The following is an 18,172-nucleotide window of genomic DNA, read 5'->3' on the forward strand; positions in this document are numbered from 1 at the left end:
TATATTATCATCCGGTTTAGATTTTTCAGATGACATGACATGGCACCTGTAATTTTCTAGAGTTTTTAGAAGTCTGTGCTAGTAGTATTTATCAGATGACATCAGAAGTCTGTGCTAGTAGTATTTATCAGATGACATCATTCGGTCCAGTTTTCAGATGACATCATCATGACGTGGCAGCAATACTTTTTTGTTACCGCGACGCGGTTTCAGTCTTTAGAGATACGGGCCAAAGTACACGTCATCATGCTGTACGGATGTCAAGGCCAATTTTGTAAGATACTGTTTAGGCCTTGTTTAAATGCATGAAAAAACCCAAAACTTTACAAGATTCTCCATCACATCGAATCTTGCGGCACATGCATGGAGTATTAAATATAGATAAAAATAAAAACTAATTACACAGTTTGTCTTTTAATCGCGAGGCGAATCTTTTAAGCCTACTTACTCCATAATTGGACAATGTTTGTCAAATAAAAACGAAAGTACTACAGTGTCAAAATCCAAAAAAATTTTGGATCTAAACAAGCCTAGTTCCAAAATATTTTATAAAATAGAAACTATAGCACTTTCTTTTGTATTTAACAAATATTATCCAATCACGAATTAACTAGGCTCAAAAGATCCGTCTCGTAAATTACAGATAAACTGTGTAATTATTTATTTATTTTATCTATGTGTTAATACGCTATGCATGTGCCGCCCGTAAGATTCGATGTAACAAAGAATTTGAAAAAAAAATGTAAATTTTTTTAGAAACTAAACAAGGCCTAATCATACATTAGGACGGCACAGATGAATAGACCTGTTGCTAGTATCATATTTTTCCCTGCTTGTTTGGTACTTTCTGGACTGTAATAGACTAGTAGTATAATACAATACCTGTTGATTGCTGAATACCTGACTAACATGAATACACGATCCAAGAGGATCACTGAGTATTTTCTAGTGGAGTTTGCATCTGTGCATGAAAAAAAAAGGAGGTAATGTGAAACACAAGTAAAGTGACAAGATTTGCACCCTGCCATCTTAGCATGACGCATGATGAATGCAATCATGAGAGCTTCATGCTTCTACCCAGTGAAACACATCTTTATTTCTTTCTTTCCTTCCTTTACTCCAAGTGTCCATCCACTCGGATCCATTGTCAGCTGAGCAGATTACCAAACACTGTCACACACACTACATGCTCCTTGAGTCCTAGGTATAAAGTGGGGAAAATGTTTAACATATGAATTGCCATTTCAGATAACAGTATATGCATGCCAATGTTCAATGCTGGAGTCACCTGCCCTTCAAGTTGGGGTCAGGTCAAAACAGACAATAGTGTGCATATCATCGTTCCAATCGACAGTTTGACACAGTTTCAACCAAGATCTATATCAGGATCACAACAATAGCTTAAGCTAAATTGTAAATTCAGGAATAACGTGAAGGATCAACAAGATGGGGACACTTCAACATAGGCCTCGTCAGGCTGCTCCTATCTTGATTCTGCCTCTTTTATTGCACGGATAAGATGGGTCATGCGGTACTGGAGCTTCTCGTTCTCCATGATTAGCTTCTTGTTCTACAAGGTTCATGAAACAAGGTGTTGTTATATAGGAGTAGATATATCAACAGTTGTATGATTGTGACGTTTTCAAAGCGAAGTGGTCGATTATTACCTTCTCTTTTTCAGTCAAGCATTCTGCAGTAGCCGCATCCAGCTTTGACCGAAGATCCTTCACGGCAGAGGAAGTTGCCTCAGATCCACGGCTCAGATCATCTAGTCATAAATAGATTATGTAAAGAAGGAATTAGGCAATTCCCTGATCTCTCATGAACAGGGACACGCTTGGAACAGCAAAACATATGAAATTACCTTTGTTGTACAGCAAGGCTTCCAGCTTTGCTATGCGTATCTGTGGGTTGGAAGGAAGCAAACATAAAATTAGGAAAGGTAGCATTGAGACAAACCACCTGTACAGATTAAGCATTCGTGTAACCACTCTGACCAAGCATGACAAGCCTGCCACAGGCTTCCATGTGGCTGGTCAATACATCACATCACGATAACTTCTGATAAAGGATAATAAGAGATAGCAACCCACAAAGTACAGCTTAGGCCAGTAGTTATCCACAGATCATAGCCGGCGTGGTCACTGGGTAGGTGATATGGCAATTTAAGAGGAAATGGTCCATGGTAGCTCCTCCTAGCCTGGTAGGTAATACTGCAGTAGAAGAACATGCTAGGTTGCTATTTTACTAAGTTAGGCACTTGTGCTGGCAGTATGGGTAGAAAATCTTCAAAGCGGTAGTACATAGGAAGGGACCAAGATGTTTTTTTTTAAGGACAGAGGAGGGAGCTCTGCCAGTGAAGAACAAAACAAGCAAATAAGAACATAGAAATCTGTAGCCAGGGTAGTTGAAACAATTTTACATGACAGTAGTAGAAACGGCCTTAAGAAAACATTATGTCCCCCACGCATTTGAGGCCACGCCAACGGCCAACCGCGGTCATAGGTTTCTGTTGGAAAACCCTGTGATTTCTCGCTTTCCAAGCAACTCAAATCATGCAGATAGCACGGAAGTTACCAAAATTTTTAAGCTTGTAAAACAGTTGGCTTCCTCTTCTACAGCTAAGAAGCCTGGCATCACATTATCTTGTAAATTCGAGCAGAATAAGAACTAGTGCTTTGTAAAATTGTTCCTTTTTTTTCTTTTGAAAGAACACTTGTAAAATTATTCTTTGCTTGCCTGGCATTACACTCGATGCAATTAGGACGTGTGTGTACTTACAACTCTAAGCAATAGGCAGGACCTCAGGAGTGGAAGTGGGGGTTATGAAGCTTTTGTTTCATTTGGGTTCACAATTTTGAAATCTCGTGTATGGTCTTATAGAGATTCTGACTATAAATATCACAAAAAAAATCATCGAAAAAAACCCACATGATTTGCTCATAATTCCTGACCAATCTGTTTTATCTGCCCCAACACCAGTCAACACTCAACAGCGACCACTTGCTTCGAAACCAATCCCACCAATTTCTAAGAATAGAGGACGAACAAGAAGATTGCTGCCGATTAAGAGTTGTCTAATCTAAAGAGGGACCGCCGAAAATCACAGGTGGTCAGGAGCTCGGGAGAAAAATAAATCGAGCGAACCTCAGCCTCGGAGGCTCTTTCCTGGAAGGGCTTGAGGGCCTCGTCCAGCGCCGCCGTCGCGGGGCCGCCGTCTGCCGCCATGCTCGCCGTCGGTCGCTTGAGCCCTCGGATTCGGAGGAGTCTTCGAGTTGGTAAGGGATTTCAGTGGGTGTCTGGGCCTCTGGGACTGGAGTCTGGAGGACGATAAAGAACTCACGGGCCCATCAAGGCCCGCCTAGATTGGCCGTTGTAATCAACCATCAGTTCTACTCCAAAAAAAAACATCAGCTTTTGCTCAAAATAAAAATAATAAAACCAACCATCAGCTAAATACCATAGATGAAGATTTAAAACATTAGTTACAATTTTCTATAACTTTCATAATTTTGCTCCCAGGTTCCAACCTGCCAAGTGCCCAGCATCAAATGAGCGATAGGGTTCTCAAATTTTGTTGGTATCATGGAACTAAAGAAAAAAAACAAAGATCTATGTAAAAATGTGTTTCCTTAGTTTTGTCATAAGTTAGACTTTTCCAACTTTGACAGATCCAAAATAAATTATGATTTAGGGATTGTTTAATGGGACTAGGATGAAATGAACTAGTATATATAATTTAGAAAGGTGATATAAAAACACAAAAAGGACCACTCAATTCCAAGACCTCGAACCATAAAATCTTTACACGAAAAATCTGCTGGTGACGAAGAAGAGATGTTGAGAAAGATATAGAAAGCGATATAGGTAGATAAGGAGAGAACCACAATGATTGCACAAAACATAAGATGTTTTTGGACATGCAATTGCAAAACCATGTCCTAGGCAAAATTTTATAAAGGTGTCTCATTTATACGCATTGACTAAGTGAGAGTCAACATGATTCGTGTGTCTACGAAACAATGGTTTTAATGTTGCATAGTGTCTGTGAGGCTAGTCTCTCTAGATCTTCAAATTGAAGATTTATTCTTGATAAAAGTTACAAGGGCTGAAACTTGTATATAGATGAAACTATTTGGAGTTGATAGTTTTATCGCATATGGGGATAACTAGACGAGTGAACCATAAAACCTAAACATTAAGGCCTTGTTTAGTTCATGAAATAAAATTTTTTGGGTGTAACATCAGATGTGCCAGAATGATGTCAGGAGAGGATTTCGGATACTAATAAAAAACAAATTACATAACTCGCCTAAAATCCGCGAGACAAATTTATTAAACCCATTTAATCAATCATTAGCACATGCAGGTTACTATAGTAATTATGACTAATTATGTACTAATTAGGCATAAAAGATTCGTCTTGCGATTTATAACCAAACTGTGCAATTAGTTTTTCTTGTCTACATTTAATGCTCCATGCATGTGGATGTGTGAACAATTTATGAGTAGGAAACTAAACAGAGCCTAATAGAAAATACTAAGGACAAATAATATTCCATTGGTATCATGCAAACCATACCTATGAATTTTCAAAATATTGAAACAATGCAATCCACAATGCATCTACATTGTCGCAAAAATTATATTTCAAAATCAATGTAGACAAAATCATATAAAAAATAATAAATTTCAGATACACATGCACTAGAGATAAAAAAAACTGGAATGAGTCTTCTAGCACATATGCACCTGAAATTTATTATTTTCATATTTTTTTTTATTTAACAAGAGTTTGAATCTCAAATTCTATACAAAGATATAGATTTGTAGATTTACAATTATTTGGCAACTTCTAAATATGTTTTTCCGATTTGATGTGTGAATATTTTCCCAACGTAAATTGCTCCGGTCGAAGCCATTTTTCTTTCCTCTCTTATAAAACCTTACCCTTCTGTTTCAAAAGAATAAATAAATACCCTAGCCTTCGGTGGGTGCACACCCAACCCCCCCGCCGCCGCTCGCCCGCCTGCCGGCGAAGCGCGCGGCGAAGAGATGGCGTTGTACCTGCTCTTCGAGGTGGCGTCGGGGTACGCTCTCTTCCACGCGTACGGCATCGACGAGATTGGGCAGAGCGTGGACGCCGTCCGCGCGTCCGTGCTGGACCTGCAGCGCTTCGGCAAGGCCATCAGACTCACCGGCTTCTCCCCCTTCTCCTCCGCCATGGACGCGATCAACCAGTGCAACGCCATCTCCGAAGGTACCATGCTCCCTCGCCCCCGCTTCTCCCCAATCCACGGCGCCGAACCCGAATGAATTGTGAGCGGTGGGTGGGTTGTGCTGTGCAGGGATCATGACCGACGAGCTGAGGAACTTCCTGGAGCTCAATCTGCCCAAGGTGAAGGAGGGAAAGAAGGCCAAGTACAGTCTCGGTGTCACGGAGCCCAAGGTCGGGTCCCACATCACTGAGGCCACGGGGATCCCCTGCCAGAGCAATGAGTTCGTCCAAGAGCTGCTCCGAGGAGTGCGGCTGCACTTCGATCAGTTTATCGACCAACTCAAGGTGTTGAATTTCACTTCTATATAAACTCAACTAGGAGTATTCTTTATCTGACATTGTTACTGGTCCAATTTTGGAATCTAGAGCGTCGTAAATGCAGAAACCTAATGCTGCACCCTAGGTGGCTTGTTGAGCATCATATTAGCTGAATACTTAATGAATTTTATTTTCTGGTTAGTTTTGCTTGTGTGGCAAAAATCTATGGTTTTGAATGACTCTGGCCCTGATAGTTACCCACTACAGTGCCTGAAAGCGTCTCATCAGTCCTAACTATTTGTTGCTTATGCAACAAAATTGCAGAAATCTGACCTGGAGAAGGCTCAGCTAGGCCTGGGGCATAGTTATAGCAGGGCCAAGGTCAAGTTCAATGTGAACCGTGTGGATAATATGGTGATTCAAGCTATCTTTCTGTTGGACACACTCGATAAGGATATCAATTCCATCTCCATGAGAGTGAGGTTAGCCCAACATTTTCCATTTAGTCAAGCTATTTACCGTCCAGCGCTTCTTCTTAGATGATGTGATAATTTGCTCACCTCGACTCTCGACTCCATTTTTTTTTAACAGCACCTTGACTTGGTACCCACATATGTTTTGGATGACTCTAAATGTATTTGAATGCCCATGCTCCTTTTGTTTTGTTTGATTATGCTGCCATGACATTCTGCTCTGCAGTCATGTCATTCTGGAATTCTGGAACACACTGCCATTTTTTCTTCACTTTAGTCTATAGAAGTGTCACTGGAAAGAGTATCTAATATCTGTCGTGCTTTGGAGAGAAGAATTAATGCTGTGTTATAGGGAAAGGGAGTTTACTCTAAATATATTTTGTCATAACTTGTTCTTAAATTCTCAACTCTGTAATGCTGAATGCACTTTAGTGATCTTACAAAATGTTGTCGATGCATGTGTGAAAGATCATGTAATTCATCATGTTTGTAATATACTCGTTGTTATGTTTGTAATAATTGACATCACGGCAAATCTTACTTTATTGATCATTCTTGATGATACAACCATCTTTTGAATATTATGTGTGATGGTGATGTTGGTTTGGCTGTATTAAGAATAACATATTATTTAACCATAATGCAGGGAGTGGTATTCGTGGCATTTTCCAGAGCTAGTCAAAATTATAAATGACAATTACCTCTATGCTAAGATTGCCAAGTTTGTGGTAAACAAATCTGATTTAGCAGAAAAAGACATTCCAGCTTTAGCAGATCTAATTGGAGATGAGGACAAAGCGAAAGAAATTGTTGAAGCGGCAAAGGCATCTATGGGTATCAAAAATCTACAACTAATCCTGCAATAGTTGAAGTACTGATATATTTATGTTAACTTTTTTTTACTGTTGTATTTTTCAGGCCAGGATCTTTCACTAGTTGATTTGATCAATGTACAACTGTTTGCCCAAGGGATCATGAATCTGTCTGAATACCGTAAAAAGCTCTATGAGTATCTCGTAACAAAGATGAACGATATTGCACCCAACCTGACGTCTTTGATTGGTGAAGTTGTTGGAGCTCGACTAATCTCTCATGCTGGCAGTCTTTCCAATCTTGCCAAGTGTGCTGCCTCCACTCTTCAAATACTTGGCGCTGAAAAGGCACTTTTCAGGTACTTACTAGCTGTTTATGCGTTGTTAGCCTCCTATTGATGTCAAAACTAAGCTTTGAAGTCCTAATAGTCTGTTACTTGAATCCTGACTATTGACTGTTGTGGTAAGTATTGAATCTTCTCCCTTTATGCCCCTGATTTTTTTTTTGCTTGTCTTTCTCTATTTAATTGCAGAGCGCTGAAAACTCGTGGAAATACACCAAAGTATGGCCTCATATTCCACTCATCATTCATTGGTCGTGCATCAGCTAAGAACAAGGGTCGAATGGCTCGATACCTGGCAAACAAGTGTTCCATTGCTTCACGCATTGATTGTTATTCAGGTCAGTTGCACAACTTGTTTGCAAACTTTACATAAGCTGATACCCTGTTCTGAGGCTCCTGACCATTACTGTTTGGATTCCAGAGTTGAATACATCCATTTTTGGACAGAAGCTGCGTGACCAAGTTGAGGAGAGACTAGACTTCTATGACAAGGGTGTTGCACCTCGGAAGAACCTTGATGTGATGAAAGCCGCCATTGAGGGTATTAGTGCGGTTTCGGAGGATGTTGATGGTAAGGATATATCCCCCTCCTTGGTACCACAAACATTCAATTTGAATTCATGTTTCTAATAACCATATCAAATTAATTTACACATCGAAAAAATGTATTTTGCAGGTAATGAGAAGAATGATGTGTCTGCTAAGAAAGGCAAGAAAAAGAAGTCTAAAACTCAGACTGACGGTGAAGCAATGGATGTTGATAAGCTTGCCGATGGAGAAGATGAACCTCAAACTGAGAAGAAGAAAAAGAAGAAGCACAAGCGTGAGGAGCCACAGGATGAAGAGATGGCCACTGAGCCACTCAGTGATGATGTCAAACAAGATGAGACTCCAAAGAAGAAGAAGAAAAAGAACCATGAGGCAACTGAGGATGTTGAGCCTAAGAAGAAGAAGAAAAAGAACCGTGAGGCATATGAGGTTGTTGAGCCTAAGACAGCCACTGAAGGGAAGAAGAAGAAAAAGAAGAAGTCCAAAACCGAGGACAGTGATGAGTAGTCATTTTAGCATCTCAAATTTAAGTGGTATTTAATGATGTTAATAATCTTGAATCTGATTTATATACATCAATTGAACCAATTGGGCCTCAATTAGGCCCCGTTCGGTTAGGGTGGAATGGGTCCAAGAACTGTTCCAGCTGATGAATCTTATACAAATTTGTGAACCAATCTAGCTAGGAATGGTTCCAGGCCTTCATTCCTGAAGAAACGAACAAGGTCTTAAGCTTTTCATGTGTTGGCAATGCTGCACATGCTATTAGCCCCTTGCTGAGTTTACTGTGTAACGATTAACGAGGCAATGGTTCATGAATTTGATGGTATAGTTGTTGCCATTACATTCATATATAACCCTTATAAGGTCAGTCTCAATGCATGTTTCATGAGAGTATCATGCACATTAAATAGGGTGCCACGTAAGCAAAATTGCTGATTTGGCAGGGTCATTAAATAAAGAAGTTTCATCAGATGAGAGAGGAGTTTCATCCCCATAAAACTCCTATGGCTCGGTTACCTAGTTTATAGTCTTGGTAACTGTGTTATGAAACTATGCATAGTATTTATCTTTTGATATTCAAGATGTCAATTGACTTGAGAAAAAAAGCACCGAAGAGAATCTTATCACACATTTGAATGGCCTGAAGATATGTGCGCTCGATATTAGATTTGACATTTGACTTCACAACATTGAAAATTTGAAATGATCCTACTGGATGTACGTCACATGGTTCAGCTTCTGGTTAGTGAATATTCAATAGTGATATATGTTATTTGCTTGGAAATACAGTGCCAAAACTTTTAACAATGCTACCAATAGATTACTGCTACTGTTCTAAAGAAACTGCAAAACTTGGTTTACTCGTCATGTCTTCTGATGAGAGGTCTTTTAGAACCTGTTCGACCTCATGAACTACCCCAAGCTTCCTGAACCACGCAGCAAGCAACTGAGAGGGCTCTTGGCCAATTGAAACACCTTTTTCTTCGAGCTCTGTCAAAAATTCCAGTGCTGTTTCTAACATGTTCACCTTCTCATAAGCACCCAATACCAAGGCAATACATTTGTCACAAGGTTTGACTCCTGCGCATCTCATATTACGGATTACACAAACAGCTTCATCGATTCGATTGGAAAGGCAGTAAGCATTCACCAGAAGCGCACACAATTTCGTGTCAGGCACTATCCCTGCAAACTGTATGGCGTCGAAAATCCGCTGTGCACCATCTGAATCACCTCTGTATGAATAGGCTCTCAGCAACGCCTTATAAACTTCCTTTCCTGCGAACATCTGCTGGTCCTCCATTTCTTTGATTAAACCTTCTGCTTCCTGCAACATGTCAGCCCTGATATAGGCCATGATCATGGAGCCATATGCGCGCTTATCCAGTGGAAGACCGAGCAACACGATTTCTCTGAATATTTCCTTTGCGCGGGTCAGATCTCCAGCTTTACTGTACATGTCCATCAGTGCAGTCAGCATGACCTGATCGCAAGGGAAACCTCTGCCTTTCATGGCGGCAAATGCATCCTCAGCTTTCTGCAGTAGCTTCTGCTTGCCATAGATGTGGATCAACTTGGTGTAGTCACGAACATTTGCCTCGAAAGAATTTTCCAGCAATGCATGCTGCAGTACCTACAAAACATACCACACCTTTGTTAAATTGCTAACAGACTAACTGTCATGAACTTAGCAAATTATAGTTAGTTAGGGGATTGTTGGCAAAAGAAGTGGCAATAGTGACCATTTTAATTTTCAAGCTTACAACCAAACACAGCAGCAAGTCGAGAACATTTGGTCCAAACACAACACCAAAGTGACCTAAATTCTTTATCGGCGAGCAGCGCTATACAACCACCTGTTCGAATCAAATTATAAGAAACATGGAAAATGGTTATTTCATAGTTTCTTTTTATCAGAGCTTCAGCAAGCACCCCTATCAATCTTAACAGCACACGTCCACACGATGATTCAGAAAATCAGAAGTTCAGAGTTGTAACGGACGACACGAAGGGAGATGCTTCGCTGTCACTGACCTCAGCAAGCAGCGGGCTCTCCATGGCCTTGAGTTCCTTGAGAACCAGCAACCAATCCGCCCTCTTGGGCTTCATCGCCTTCACCCAGTACGCGAGCAACGCGCCAAGGCTCTCGTCGCCGGGGCACAGGCACACCACGCGCGCCACCAGGGCCTTGCAGCGGTTGGGCAGCTTCGGAGACAGGCCCCGGACCGCCCGCTGCTGCGACTCGCTCATTTCGGACCCGAATGCGTCCCACCTAAACCTTGGCCTGGCCTCGCTCACCGCCGCCTGCTCAGTCTCAGCCTCCGCGGCCAGAGCCGACGACTCCCTGCCATGGCCACCGGAAACGCAAGCGCATTGGCAAGCGGGCTTCCAGGGATTCGTGGGTGTGATGGTGCTGGCGAGCTTGGTGATGGCGAGGGAGGCCATGGGATTGGGAATGGCCGAGCAAGGAGGCGGGCGGGACGGTGCCGGAGAGGATGAGGGGGCGCTATCCAAAGAAAGATGATAGATCTGAGCCGTCCGCTGATCGAATATGCCGATCGGACGGCCATTACGGTCCTCGTGACGCATAGGGAATATCCTCACCGTAGATGCCTAATCACACGGGCCGGTGACTGGCTCGTGCACGACCCTGCTAGGTGGGTCCCACCAGCACAAGCGCGACTCTGCCAGGTGGGTCCCTCCAGCACCGGCGCCGCCAGGTATAAATAAGCGGCGGTCGCGGCTTAGCCTGCTCCTCTCCGTCTCTAGGGTTTGAGATTTTAGCCGCCGCCGCAGCTCATCTCACTTCCCCGAGAAGTCGCAGCCGACGACGTACTCCTCGCCGATACGATGGCCGTCTTCTCCGACCTCCACACCGCCGACGGCCTCAAGACCCTGGAGGCGCACCTAGCGGGCAAGACCTATGTTTCAGGGTGAGCGCTGCTACACACACTTGTAGCTGATTAGATCTGTTGATTCGTAGCGATCTGTGCTTAATTACTCCGATTCTCGATTATTAGCGCTGTTATGATGATGACCGTGATAAAAGACCTTGTTGTTGTCGCTTTAAATTAAGCAGATCTCTCTTGTGATGTCGATCGGGTTGTGTTTGATTATAGTGCTTGTGCTGCTGTCTGTGCAGTGATGCGATCACTAAGGATGACATTAAGGTCTTTGCTGCGGTGCCATCAAAGCCTGGCGCTGAGTTTCCTAATGCTGCCCGCTGGTACGAGACCATCTCTGCGGCTGTAGCCTCAAGGTTCGATATATTTCACTAAATGCACATTTGTAATTTTAGTAGTAGATTGACGTCTTTCACTGGTTGCATATTCAGTTTTGATTTATTTCACTGATTGCAAATCGCAAATTTGTAAGTGTCGTTGTTTGATGTCTTTCACTGGTTGCAGATTCCCTGGTAAGCCTGTTGGTGTAAATCTGCCTGCGGGATCAGCTCCTGCAGCAGCTGCTCCTGCTGCTGAGGTTTGTTCTCCCCATCCTAAGCCACCCCATCTTTTTTTTTGTTTGTATCAATTCTGTCTTATTGGTCAAGCAATGGGGCCACTGCTGTTCTGTTCGATTTAACATGGTACAATTTTTCAAATGATTGCTTAGGAAGAAACTCCCGTTGATCTACGTTTCTGATTTTTTAGATTGTATTAAATACCACTATCTTCATCATTGTATGATTGATTGCATGCCAAGGATGCTTTACATCAATGCTTGGTGTTTTTGTCGTCACTGTCTTCTGCTGGTGTAATCTCCTAATTGAAACTAAAATCTTGAAATAGTAGCGGAGTTTGAGGATGCTTTATATCAAATGATTTTTTATTGTCACTGTCTTCTGCTGATGTAATATCAACTAACTGAAACTAAAATCTGGAAACCGTAATGGGTCTGTCATATTCAAGCTTTAACATTTTTTATGTACATGAGTTATCCTTGTAGTAATAAGCTTTTTAATTCTCTACAGGCTGAGGATGATGATGACCTTGATCTTTTCGGGGATGAAACCGAGGAGGACAAGAAGGCTGCTGATGAGCGTGCCGCTGCCAAGGCCTCTTCCAAAAAGAAAGAAAGTATGCATTTTTAGTTTGCTGCTGATGTTAATATACATTGTTTCTTGTAATCAATTGGAATTGCTGCCGATGTTTGACTTTTAGGTCTAGTTTGTGTTTCTTATAATCACATGGAATTCTTGCAGAAGTTTGACTTTTAGAGCAACTCCAAGAGAGTTAGTAAAAATAGATGGCTAAACCCATGATTTTTCCAATCTCTAAAATAGGAACTCCTGCAAAAAAAAAAACAAAAACAGAAAACTCCAACATGCAAGCTATATTTAGCATGCAAGAACTCGGGAATAGATGACTTGCTATATTGGAAAGCTAGATACAATAGCTGTTGGACTCTCTTTTCTTTCCAAAATACCCAAATATAGATTACACAACACGGATAGCTCTTCTATTGGAGTTGCTCTTTGTTATATATTTATGGCTTTACATATATTTATAGGTGGTAAATCCTCTGTCCTTATGGATGTCAAACCATGGGACGATGAAACTGATATGAAGAAGCTGGAGGAGGCTGTTCGTAGTGTCCAGATGGAGGGTCTCACTTGGGGAGCATGTAAGTTGTTTTTGTCTGCTTATTACTATGCTACCGATTTCCCTGTATTAACCATTTGACATAAACGAATACAAAAAAAACTTGTTTTCTGTATTAACAATTTGACATAAACTTGTAATACAGCAAAGCTTGTGCCTGTTGGATACGGCATCAAGAAGATGACTATTATGTTGACGATTGTCGACGATCTTGTGTCCGTCGACAGCCTAATTGAGGACCACCTTACGGAAGAGCCCATCAACGAGTACGTTCAGAGTTGCGACATTGTCGCTTTCAACAAGATCTAGAGTTCCAATCACTGAGATTGGGCAATGGCCGGCAGCGCTTAAAAGTTTGTGCTGGGATGCGAGACTTTATCCCTTCTAGTTACCTTGTTATAGAAATGTTGGTTGGAGTTTATTGTTGAGTGGTGCCAGATTTTTGAATACCTGTTTATCTTAAAAACAGCGGAACTGCTGGGCAATGTTCTATGTCTAAAGTTAATGAGTTTTCAATGGTTCTGCATCTAAAGTTAAGTTTTCTTTGCAATGCTTATTTTTGATCTTCTAATCTATACCAGCTGTGCTAAATGTCGCGGGGTTTTAACTAAAATGGTGTTTTTCAACCCGTCCTGTACTCTGTATCGATATTATATCTATATTTGATATTTATATCTGTTTTGTAATACATAATTGGCTGTACTCGTATCCATATTATAACTGAATCCAATCAACGTATGTTGGATGATTCTCTGTTTCTTCATAAAAAATGATGGTTTAATGGTTTAATCATTAGTCTTGGCTGAACTAAGGTACATATGGAAGACGATTCTTTGTTGGAAGGCGATGGTCTAAAAATAGACTTACACTGCACCATTGAGCAAGTTTGGATACATGTGCATCATTTAACAAATTTAGGGACTTAGGAATATGTTTTTAAAATTTATATATGAATATGAATTTAAGTGACATCTATTGAAAAAATAAAAGGAGTCATGCATTTTAACTCATAAATTATTAACTATCTCACAAAAGTAAATAGATTCCAAAAGAGCTTACAGGACCATAGTGTTCCCCCTTAGAGCAAGGCTAATAATACAGCCAGCTACTGGCTGTAAAGTTTATAGCCTTCTTGCAGCTCACTCATATAATGGTTGTCTCTCTCATGAATTTTCTTGGTTCTTGTGTCTGAGCCGGCAGCCCGCTTTTACTCTCTCTCCTCTTCTCTCTCCTCCACCTCAGCATTTAGCCGGCTTACAGTCCACTATAATACTTGCTCTTATCAGTTATCACAACATCTAGGAGGTTCATTATCATTGCATTTCTTTCGGACCAATACTGTTTAGTGTCTACACTACATGGATGCAAGTATGTAACCACCTTGGTAATGATGACTAATGATACATACTACCTCGCTCTGAAGTCTCAACTAGAAGATGATTTGCCAACAGTTTCTTGCTATCTTGCATAATAACTCAGTGAGCAGTGTTCAGGAATGCCCTCTCTACTCTCTTTTGAGTAGTGTCATTTGGGGCCCAATCAGTCAACCACCTCTCAGCCCACGGAATGAAATCCCACGAGGCCCAACTAGTTGTTCCCGTCGTCCTCCTCTAGCCCACCCGAACTCCCGAAACCCCATCGCCGCCACTCCACGCCCGACCCGCCGTTCCCACCGCGCCGCGCTGCAACGAGCCGCCGCCGCCCAGCTCGCTTCCTTCTGCCGCCGCCTCGCTTAGGTAGACCACCACCGCTAGGAGCGCACGCACAGGCACCTCGCTCCCCTACCGCTTCCCGCCCTGAGCGAGTTAGCCATGGCGGAGCCCACCGAGAGAGACCAGTTCACGGACGAGGAGGAGGAAGATAACTTCCTGGAGGACGGCGAGCAGGGCCTTGGAAGCGAGGACGAGGATGAAGGAGGGGAAGGAGCCGGGGGCAAGAGGAAGCGGCTAGGGAATAGTCTGGGCGTGATCGGTAAGCGCGGGGTGTGCTACCTCAGCCGCGTCCCGCCGCACATGAACCCGTCGCACATCCGCCAGATGCTCTCCAAGTACGGCGAGGTGCTCAGGATTTACCTCGTTCCTGAAGGTAACCAGCTACCTGAAATCGATGCTCGTGTTCTCTTCAGTTTTGGTGGGCGTAGGCGTAGCTAGCTGCAGAGCGTAGTGCATATTTCTGGCTGTTGCGTGGAAGCCTTCATCGGCTGATGTAATTGTATTTCCTTACTCTATGCAGGGATATTTTTTAGTCCACTGTGGTAAAGCATGCGTGCTTGACCGAAGCAACACTCACTTCCTGATTGTTGCTTCTGCTGCTTCCATTTGTGTAAATGTAGTTCTCGATAGAGGAACAAATATCAACTTCAGTGCCTTTTTTTCTTTCTTTCTTTGATGTGTTAGAACTTAGAAGTCTTAGTTGTCTGATTGAAGGGAAAAAACACTTCAGCTTCTCTTTATTGGTCATGTAACATAGCTTATTATTGTTCTCAAATCTCAATATATGACATTAACAACTAAAAAGTATAACCGTATTAGTTTTTCAATGTTTGTCGGTTAACAGTATCTTATATATTCATATATGTCATGCCCACCTTCAGGTCAAGGTCATCGGAAGCATACTACTGTTAAAGCAAAGGCTTACTCAGAAGGGTATGTTTGGTCAGGACATACACACACAAAAGACAGACGCACTGCTTTGGAGAACTTAATTCCTCATCTGAAATATTACTCTAAAAGTAAAGCATGAGCAAATATTCATACCAGCACCAGCTTTAGTACATTTGCGAATAGTTTTACTGAAGCCTCCAATAATTTTCTGGTCTTCTCTTTAATATTTGTGCGTACTCATTCTGCTACCAAAATCTTTTAGGTGGATTGAATTTGCAAAGAAGAGTGTTGCCAAGAGAGTGGCTAATCTGCTTAATGGTGAACAAATAGGTGTGTTCTCATCGCCATTTTATTCTTCTTTGCTATTATTGGTTGTTAGTTGTATGTATTATTATGTATGACACCCCATGCTTTTTGCTGCCACATTTTTTACTCTTGTTGTTGACCGTCAGCCTGTTTGAAGGGGTATTAGATGTGTAGTTCTTTCACAGAGATTATACTATATGTGCTTTAGAGCTTGTGTTTTACTACTTGGCAACCACTGGACAATAATTTCTGCTGATGTTGTATGTTATTAGGCGGGAAGAAGAGATCTCCATTTTATTATGACATTTGGAACATTAAATACCTCAGGAAGTTCAAATGGGATGATCTGGTTGGTGAAATGGGTATGTGAAAAGTCCAAAATAGAAAACCTATTTAAACTTCTGTTGAAAGTGCTTGATGATTAGAAGAGGTTTCTAAGTTTTATTATCCTTCAAATATAATGCAGCTGAGAAAACTCATATCAGAGAGCAGAAATTAACCTTGGAGATAGCAGCAGCAAAGAAACAACGTGATCACTACCTGTCCAACGTTGAAAAGTCTCGTGCATTGAAACACATTCAAGAGCGCAGGAAAAAGGTCTGCCGTATTTTGCATACAATCATACATGCAAGATATCAAAATTTTCTTGCGTTGCTGTTTATCTGTTGGCACTAGTATATATACTTGGTTGTGGCCCTTACTCCATACTCATATTAGAGGATTTTCTCGTTGATTCTTTTTTGTCTAATAATCCACAAAGGAACAATCGCCAATGTAAAGTCTGACCTCATTGTTCTATTGAAGTATTGATTATGGTCGAACTGGTTGTTATATGTTTGTCCTGTTATATGCTCTTTAGGACTCAGTTTAGTAATAAAATAAACTTATTACGGTCGAATCATGTTACCCCTATACTACCTAGAGGATGTAATCGCCATGGACTATATTATTGCAGTTGTTTAATACAAGCTCTTTTAACTTGCCTTCAAATTTTATAAACTTGTTATCCTTGACTGAAACAGAAGCAGAAGACAGAAGGAGCAGAAGCCAGTAATGTCCCAGAAACAACAACTGTTCGTCCAATTCCTCAAAAGAAACCAGTCGGGGAGACTGATTCCAAAACTAAATCTACGCTTTCAAAAGACATTTTAGCTGGTGTAAGTTTCAGCTCTCATGGAAATGTCTCAAAATTCTTGTGTCCACCAGTCATTATTAACAAACCTCATGGTATTGCAGGTATTCGGAGGTTCATCATGACCACCTCCTTATCTCTTAGTGTGGGTTGGTGCACGCTGAACTGAATGGAGTACTGCAAGATCATAGAGTTCATATTCTACTTCCAGATTTTGTAGATGAAGCTGTGTTTTTTCTCAGGGTAAGTAGGAACTTACAGAAACATTTTGTTGCGCTGATATGCACTTGAAGGTTTTCTGGGACCTGGCGATTGAATGTGAAAGGACTGTTGATTGCCAATGCTGATTGACCAGAAATCTTTGTAAAACTGAAACGTATGTTCTCTTCTTCTTGAAACAAATATCATGAGCAACTGTCTGTTGGCATTATCTCCTGCCTGGGATTTCAGTGACTTGCAGCTATGCTGTGCCGCTGTGGAGAGTAGATTGAAAACCAACTACTAATCTCAACAATCTACAAGTCAAGAAATCTGCACACCACCAAATGTGTGCAGGCCATGGTCATCACTAATGAGCTTTAGCAGAAAAAGAAAAGGGGATCTTGTGATCATAATTGTTTGGTTGTAGTTCGTATCCTTGGAGCATGCAGAATAGCATCGAAAATATAGTATATATTTACTGTTACACATGTGGAGTCCAACAAAGTTGGATTTTCTATTTTATGATTTTTCTATGATTTATTATGATTTTTTTAAAGATTCAGTTGAAATAATTAAAAAAGAAATAGACAAACCATACCGTAGCAAAACCACCATTCATCATAGCAAAATTGTTTTCAAAACCGCTCAAAAGAGATAAAATATATAGTTTGAAAAGTTGAGGGAGGTGTTTTACCGGTTTTAGAGCTGATAGAGAAAAAATGGACTTTTGTAAAAGTTAGAGGAGGAAAAGTTTTCCTAGAAAAATATTAATCAGCTAGGGTAAACTAGTTACGTCACGGCGGCGCAAAAAATGTTATAAATTGGCACGCAAGCAAAACCAGGATCATATTTTGGGGGGGGGGGGGGGGGGGGGGTTGAACTAAATAAGGTCTTATTATGAGAAAAAAAACACTGCTTAACAGCTAACAGATTCAGTAGATAAATTCAAACAAATGAGACTATGGCTCTTCCCTTAAGCGAACAGATAAAGCGATCGGCGCCATGGCGCGACATGGCAAGTTCGGCCTGGCTATTTAGTTTGGGCCACGTTTCCGTAAAGGCTGGGCCGAGCTTCTAATGGATTCAAGTTGCCAGATCTCTGAAGGTAGTG

The 18,172-nt window shown here is 41.4% G+C and overlaps 5 protein-coding genes across 5 annotated transcripts; 3 read left to right on the forward strand and 2 right to left on the reverse strand.

Annotated features, from left to right (window-relative positions):
* On the reverse strand, window positions 1,208-3,343 carry LOC8072267. The gene is made up of 4 exons (XM_002463295.2): window positions 3,148-3,343; window positions 1,865-1,904; window positions 1,668-1,768; window positions 1,208-1,570 (listed from the first exon to the last, which is right to left on the reverse strand). Exons 1-4 carry the CDS (start codon window positions 3,226-3,228, stop codon window positions 1,484-1,486), a joined length of 309 nt encoding a protein of 102 aa, XP_002463340.1. The 5' UTR covers window positions 3,229-3,343; the 3' UTR covers window positions 1,208-1,483.
* On the forward strand, window positions 4,962-8,558 carry LOC8072268 (nucleolar protein 56). Its single transcript, XM_002461116.2, has 8 exons — window positions 4,962-5,260; window positions 5,349-5,563; window positions 5,861-6,018; window positions 6,656-6,843; window positions 6,928-7,180; window positions 7,355-7,503; window positions 7,587-7,736; window positions 7,842-8,558. The coding sequence occupies exons 1-8, from the start codon at window positions 5,056-5,058 to the stop codon at window positions 8,219-8,221; spliced, it is 1,698 nt and encodes a 565-aa protein (XP_002461161.1). The 5' UTR covers window positions 4,962-5,055; the 3' UTR covers window positions 8,222-8,558.
* LOC8073145 (pentatricopeptide repeat-containing protein At1g01970) lies at window positions 8,849-10,720 on the reverse strand. The gene is made up of 2 exons (XM_002463296.2): window positions 10,253-10,720; window positions 8,849-9,851 (listed from the first exon to the last, which is right to left on the reverse strand). The coding sequence occupies exons 1-2, from the start codon at window positions 10,661-10,663 to the stop codon at window positions 9,045-9,047; spliced, it is 1,218 nt and encodes a 405-aa protein (XP_002463341.1). The 5' UTR covers window positions 10,664-10,720; the 3' UTR covers window positions 8,849-9,044.
* LOC8072269 (elongation factor 1-beta) lies at window positions 10,956-13,356 on the forward strand. Its single transcript, XM_002461117.2, has 6 exons — window positions 10,956-11,151; window positions 11,361-11,477; window positions 11,626-11,698; window positions 12,189-12,294; window positions 12,728-12,841; window positions 12,965-13,356. The coding sequence occupies exons 1-6, from the start codon at window positions 11,069-11,071 to the stop codon at window positions 13,126-13,128; spliced, it is 657 nt and encodes a 218-aa protein (XP_002461162.1). The 5' UTR covers window positions 10,956-11,068; the 3' UTR covers window positions 13,129-13,356.
* Window positions 14,426-17,295, forward strand: LOC8073146 (pre-rRNA-processing protein ESF2). The gene is made up of 7 exons (XM_002461118.2): window positions 14,426-14,904; window positions 15,413-15,464; window positions 15,685-15,752; window positions 16,001-16,090; window positions 16,195-16,325; window positions 16,751-16,885; window positions 16,965-17,295. The coding sequence occupies exons 1-7, from the start codon at window positions 14,631-14,633 to the stop codon at window positions 16,983-16,985; spliced, it is 771 nt and encodes a 256-aa protein (XP_002461163.1). The 5' UTR covers window positions 14,426-14,630; the 3' UTR covers window positions 16,986-17,295.

This window comes from Sorghum bicolor, chromosome 2 (assembly GCF_000003195.3).
Source record: "Sorghum bicolor cultivar BTx623 chromosome 2, Sorghum_bicolor_NCBIv3, whole genome shotgun sequence".
Classification (NCBI taxonomy): domain Eukaryota; kingdom Viridiplantae; phylum Streptophyta; class Magnoliopsida; order Poales; family Poaceae; genus Sorghum; species Sorghum bicolor.

Bases quoted from the DNA above. Each gene is read 5' to 3' on its own strand.
- LOC8072267 (XM_002463295.2), bottom strand. From the start codon at position 3,228: ATGGCGGCAGACGGCGGCCCCGCGACGGCGGCGCTGGACGAGGCCCTC. The intron at 1,905-3,147 runs GTTCGCTCGATT...TCCAACCCACAG, and splicing joins AAAGAGCCTCCGAGGCTGAG to ATACGCATAGCAAAGCTGGA. The intron at 1,571-1,667 runs GTAATAATCGAC...TGAACCTTGTAG, and splicing joins GCTTGACTGAAAAAGAGAAG to AACAAGAAGCTAATCATGGA.
- LOC8072268 (XM_002461116.2), top strand. From the start codon at position 5,056: ATGGCGTTGTACCTGCTCTTCGAGGTGGCGTCGGGGTACGCTCTCTTC. The intron at 7,504-7,586 runs GTCAGTTGCACA...TTTGGATTCCAG, and splicing joins ACGCATTGATTGTTATTCAG to AGTTGAATACATCCATTTTT. The intron at 7,737-7,841 runs GTAAGGATATAT...TGTATTTTGCAG, and splicing joins GGTTTCGGAGGATGTTGATG to GTAATGAGAAGAATGATGTG.
- LOC8073145 (XM_002463296.2), bottom strand. From the start codon at position 10,663: ATGGCCTCCCTCGCCATCACCAAGCTCGCCAGCACCATCACACCCACG. The intron at 9,852-10,252 runs GTCAGTGACAGC...TATGTTTTGTAG, and splicing joins AGAGCCCGCTGCTTGCTGAG to GTACTGCAGCATGCATTGCT.
- LOC8072269 (XM_002461117.2), top strand. From the start codon at position 11,069: ATGGCCGTCTTCTCCGACCTCCACACCGCCGACGGCCTCAAGACCCTG. The intron at 11,152-11,360 runs GTGAGCGCTGCT...CTGTCTGTGCAG, and splicing joins GGCAAGACCTATGTTTCAGG to TGATGCGATCACTAAGGATG. The intron at 11,478-11,625 runs GTTCGATATATT...CACTGGTTGCAG, and splicing joins TCTGCGGCTGTAGCCTCAAG to ATTCCCTGGTAAGCCTGTTG.
- LOC8073146 (XM_002461118.2), top strand. From the start codon at position 14,631: ATGGCGGAGCCCACCGAGAGAGACCAGTTCACGGACGAGGAGGAGGAA. The intron at 14,905-15,412 runs GTAACCAGCTAC...GCCCACCTTCAG, and splicing joins GATTTACCTCGTTCCTGAAG to GTCAAGGTCATCGGAAGCAT. The intron at 15,465-15,684 runs GTATGTTTGGTC...AAAATCTTTTAG, and splicing joins GCAAAGGCTTACTCAGAAGG to GTGGATTGAATTTGCAAAGA.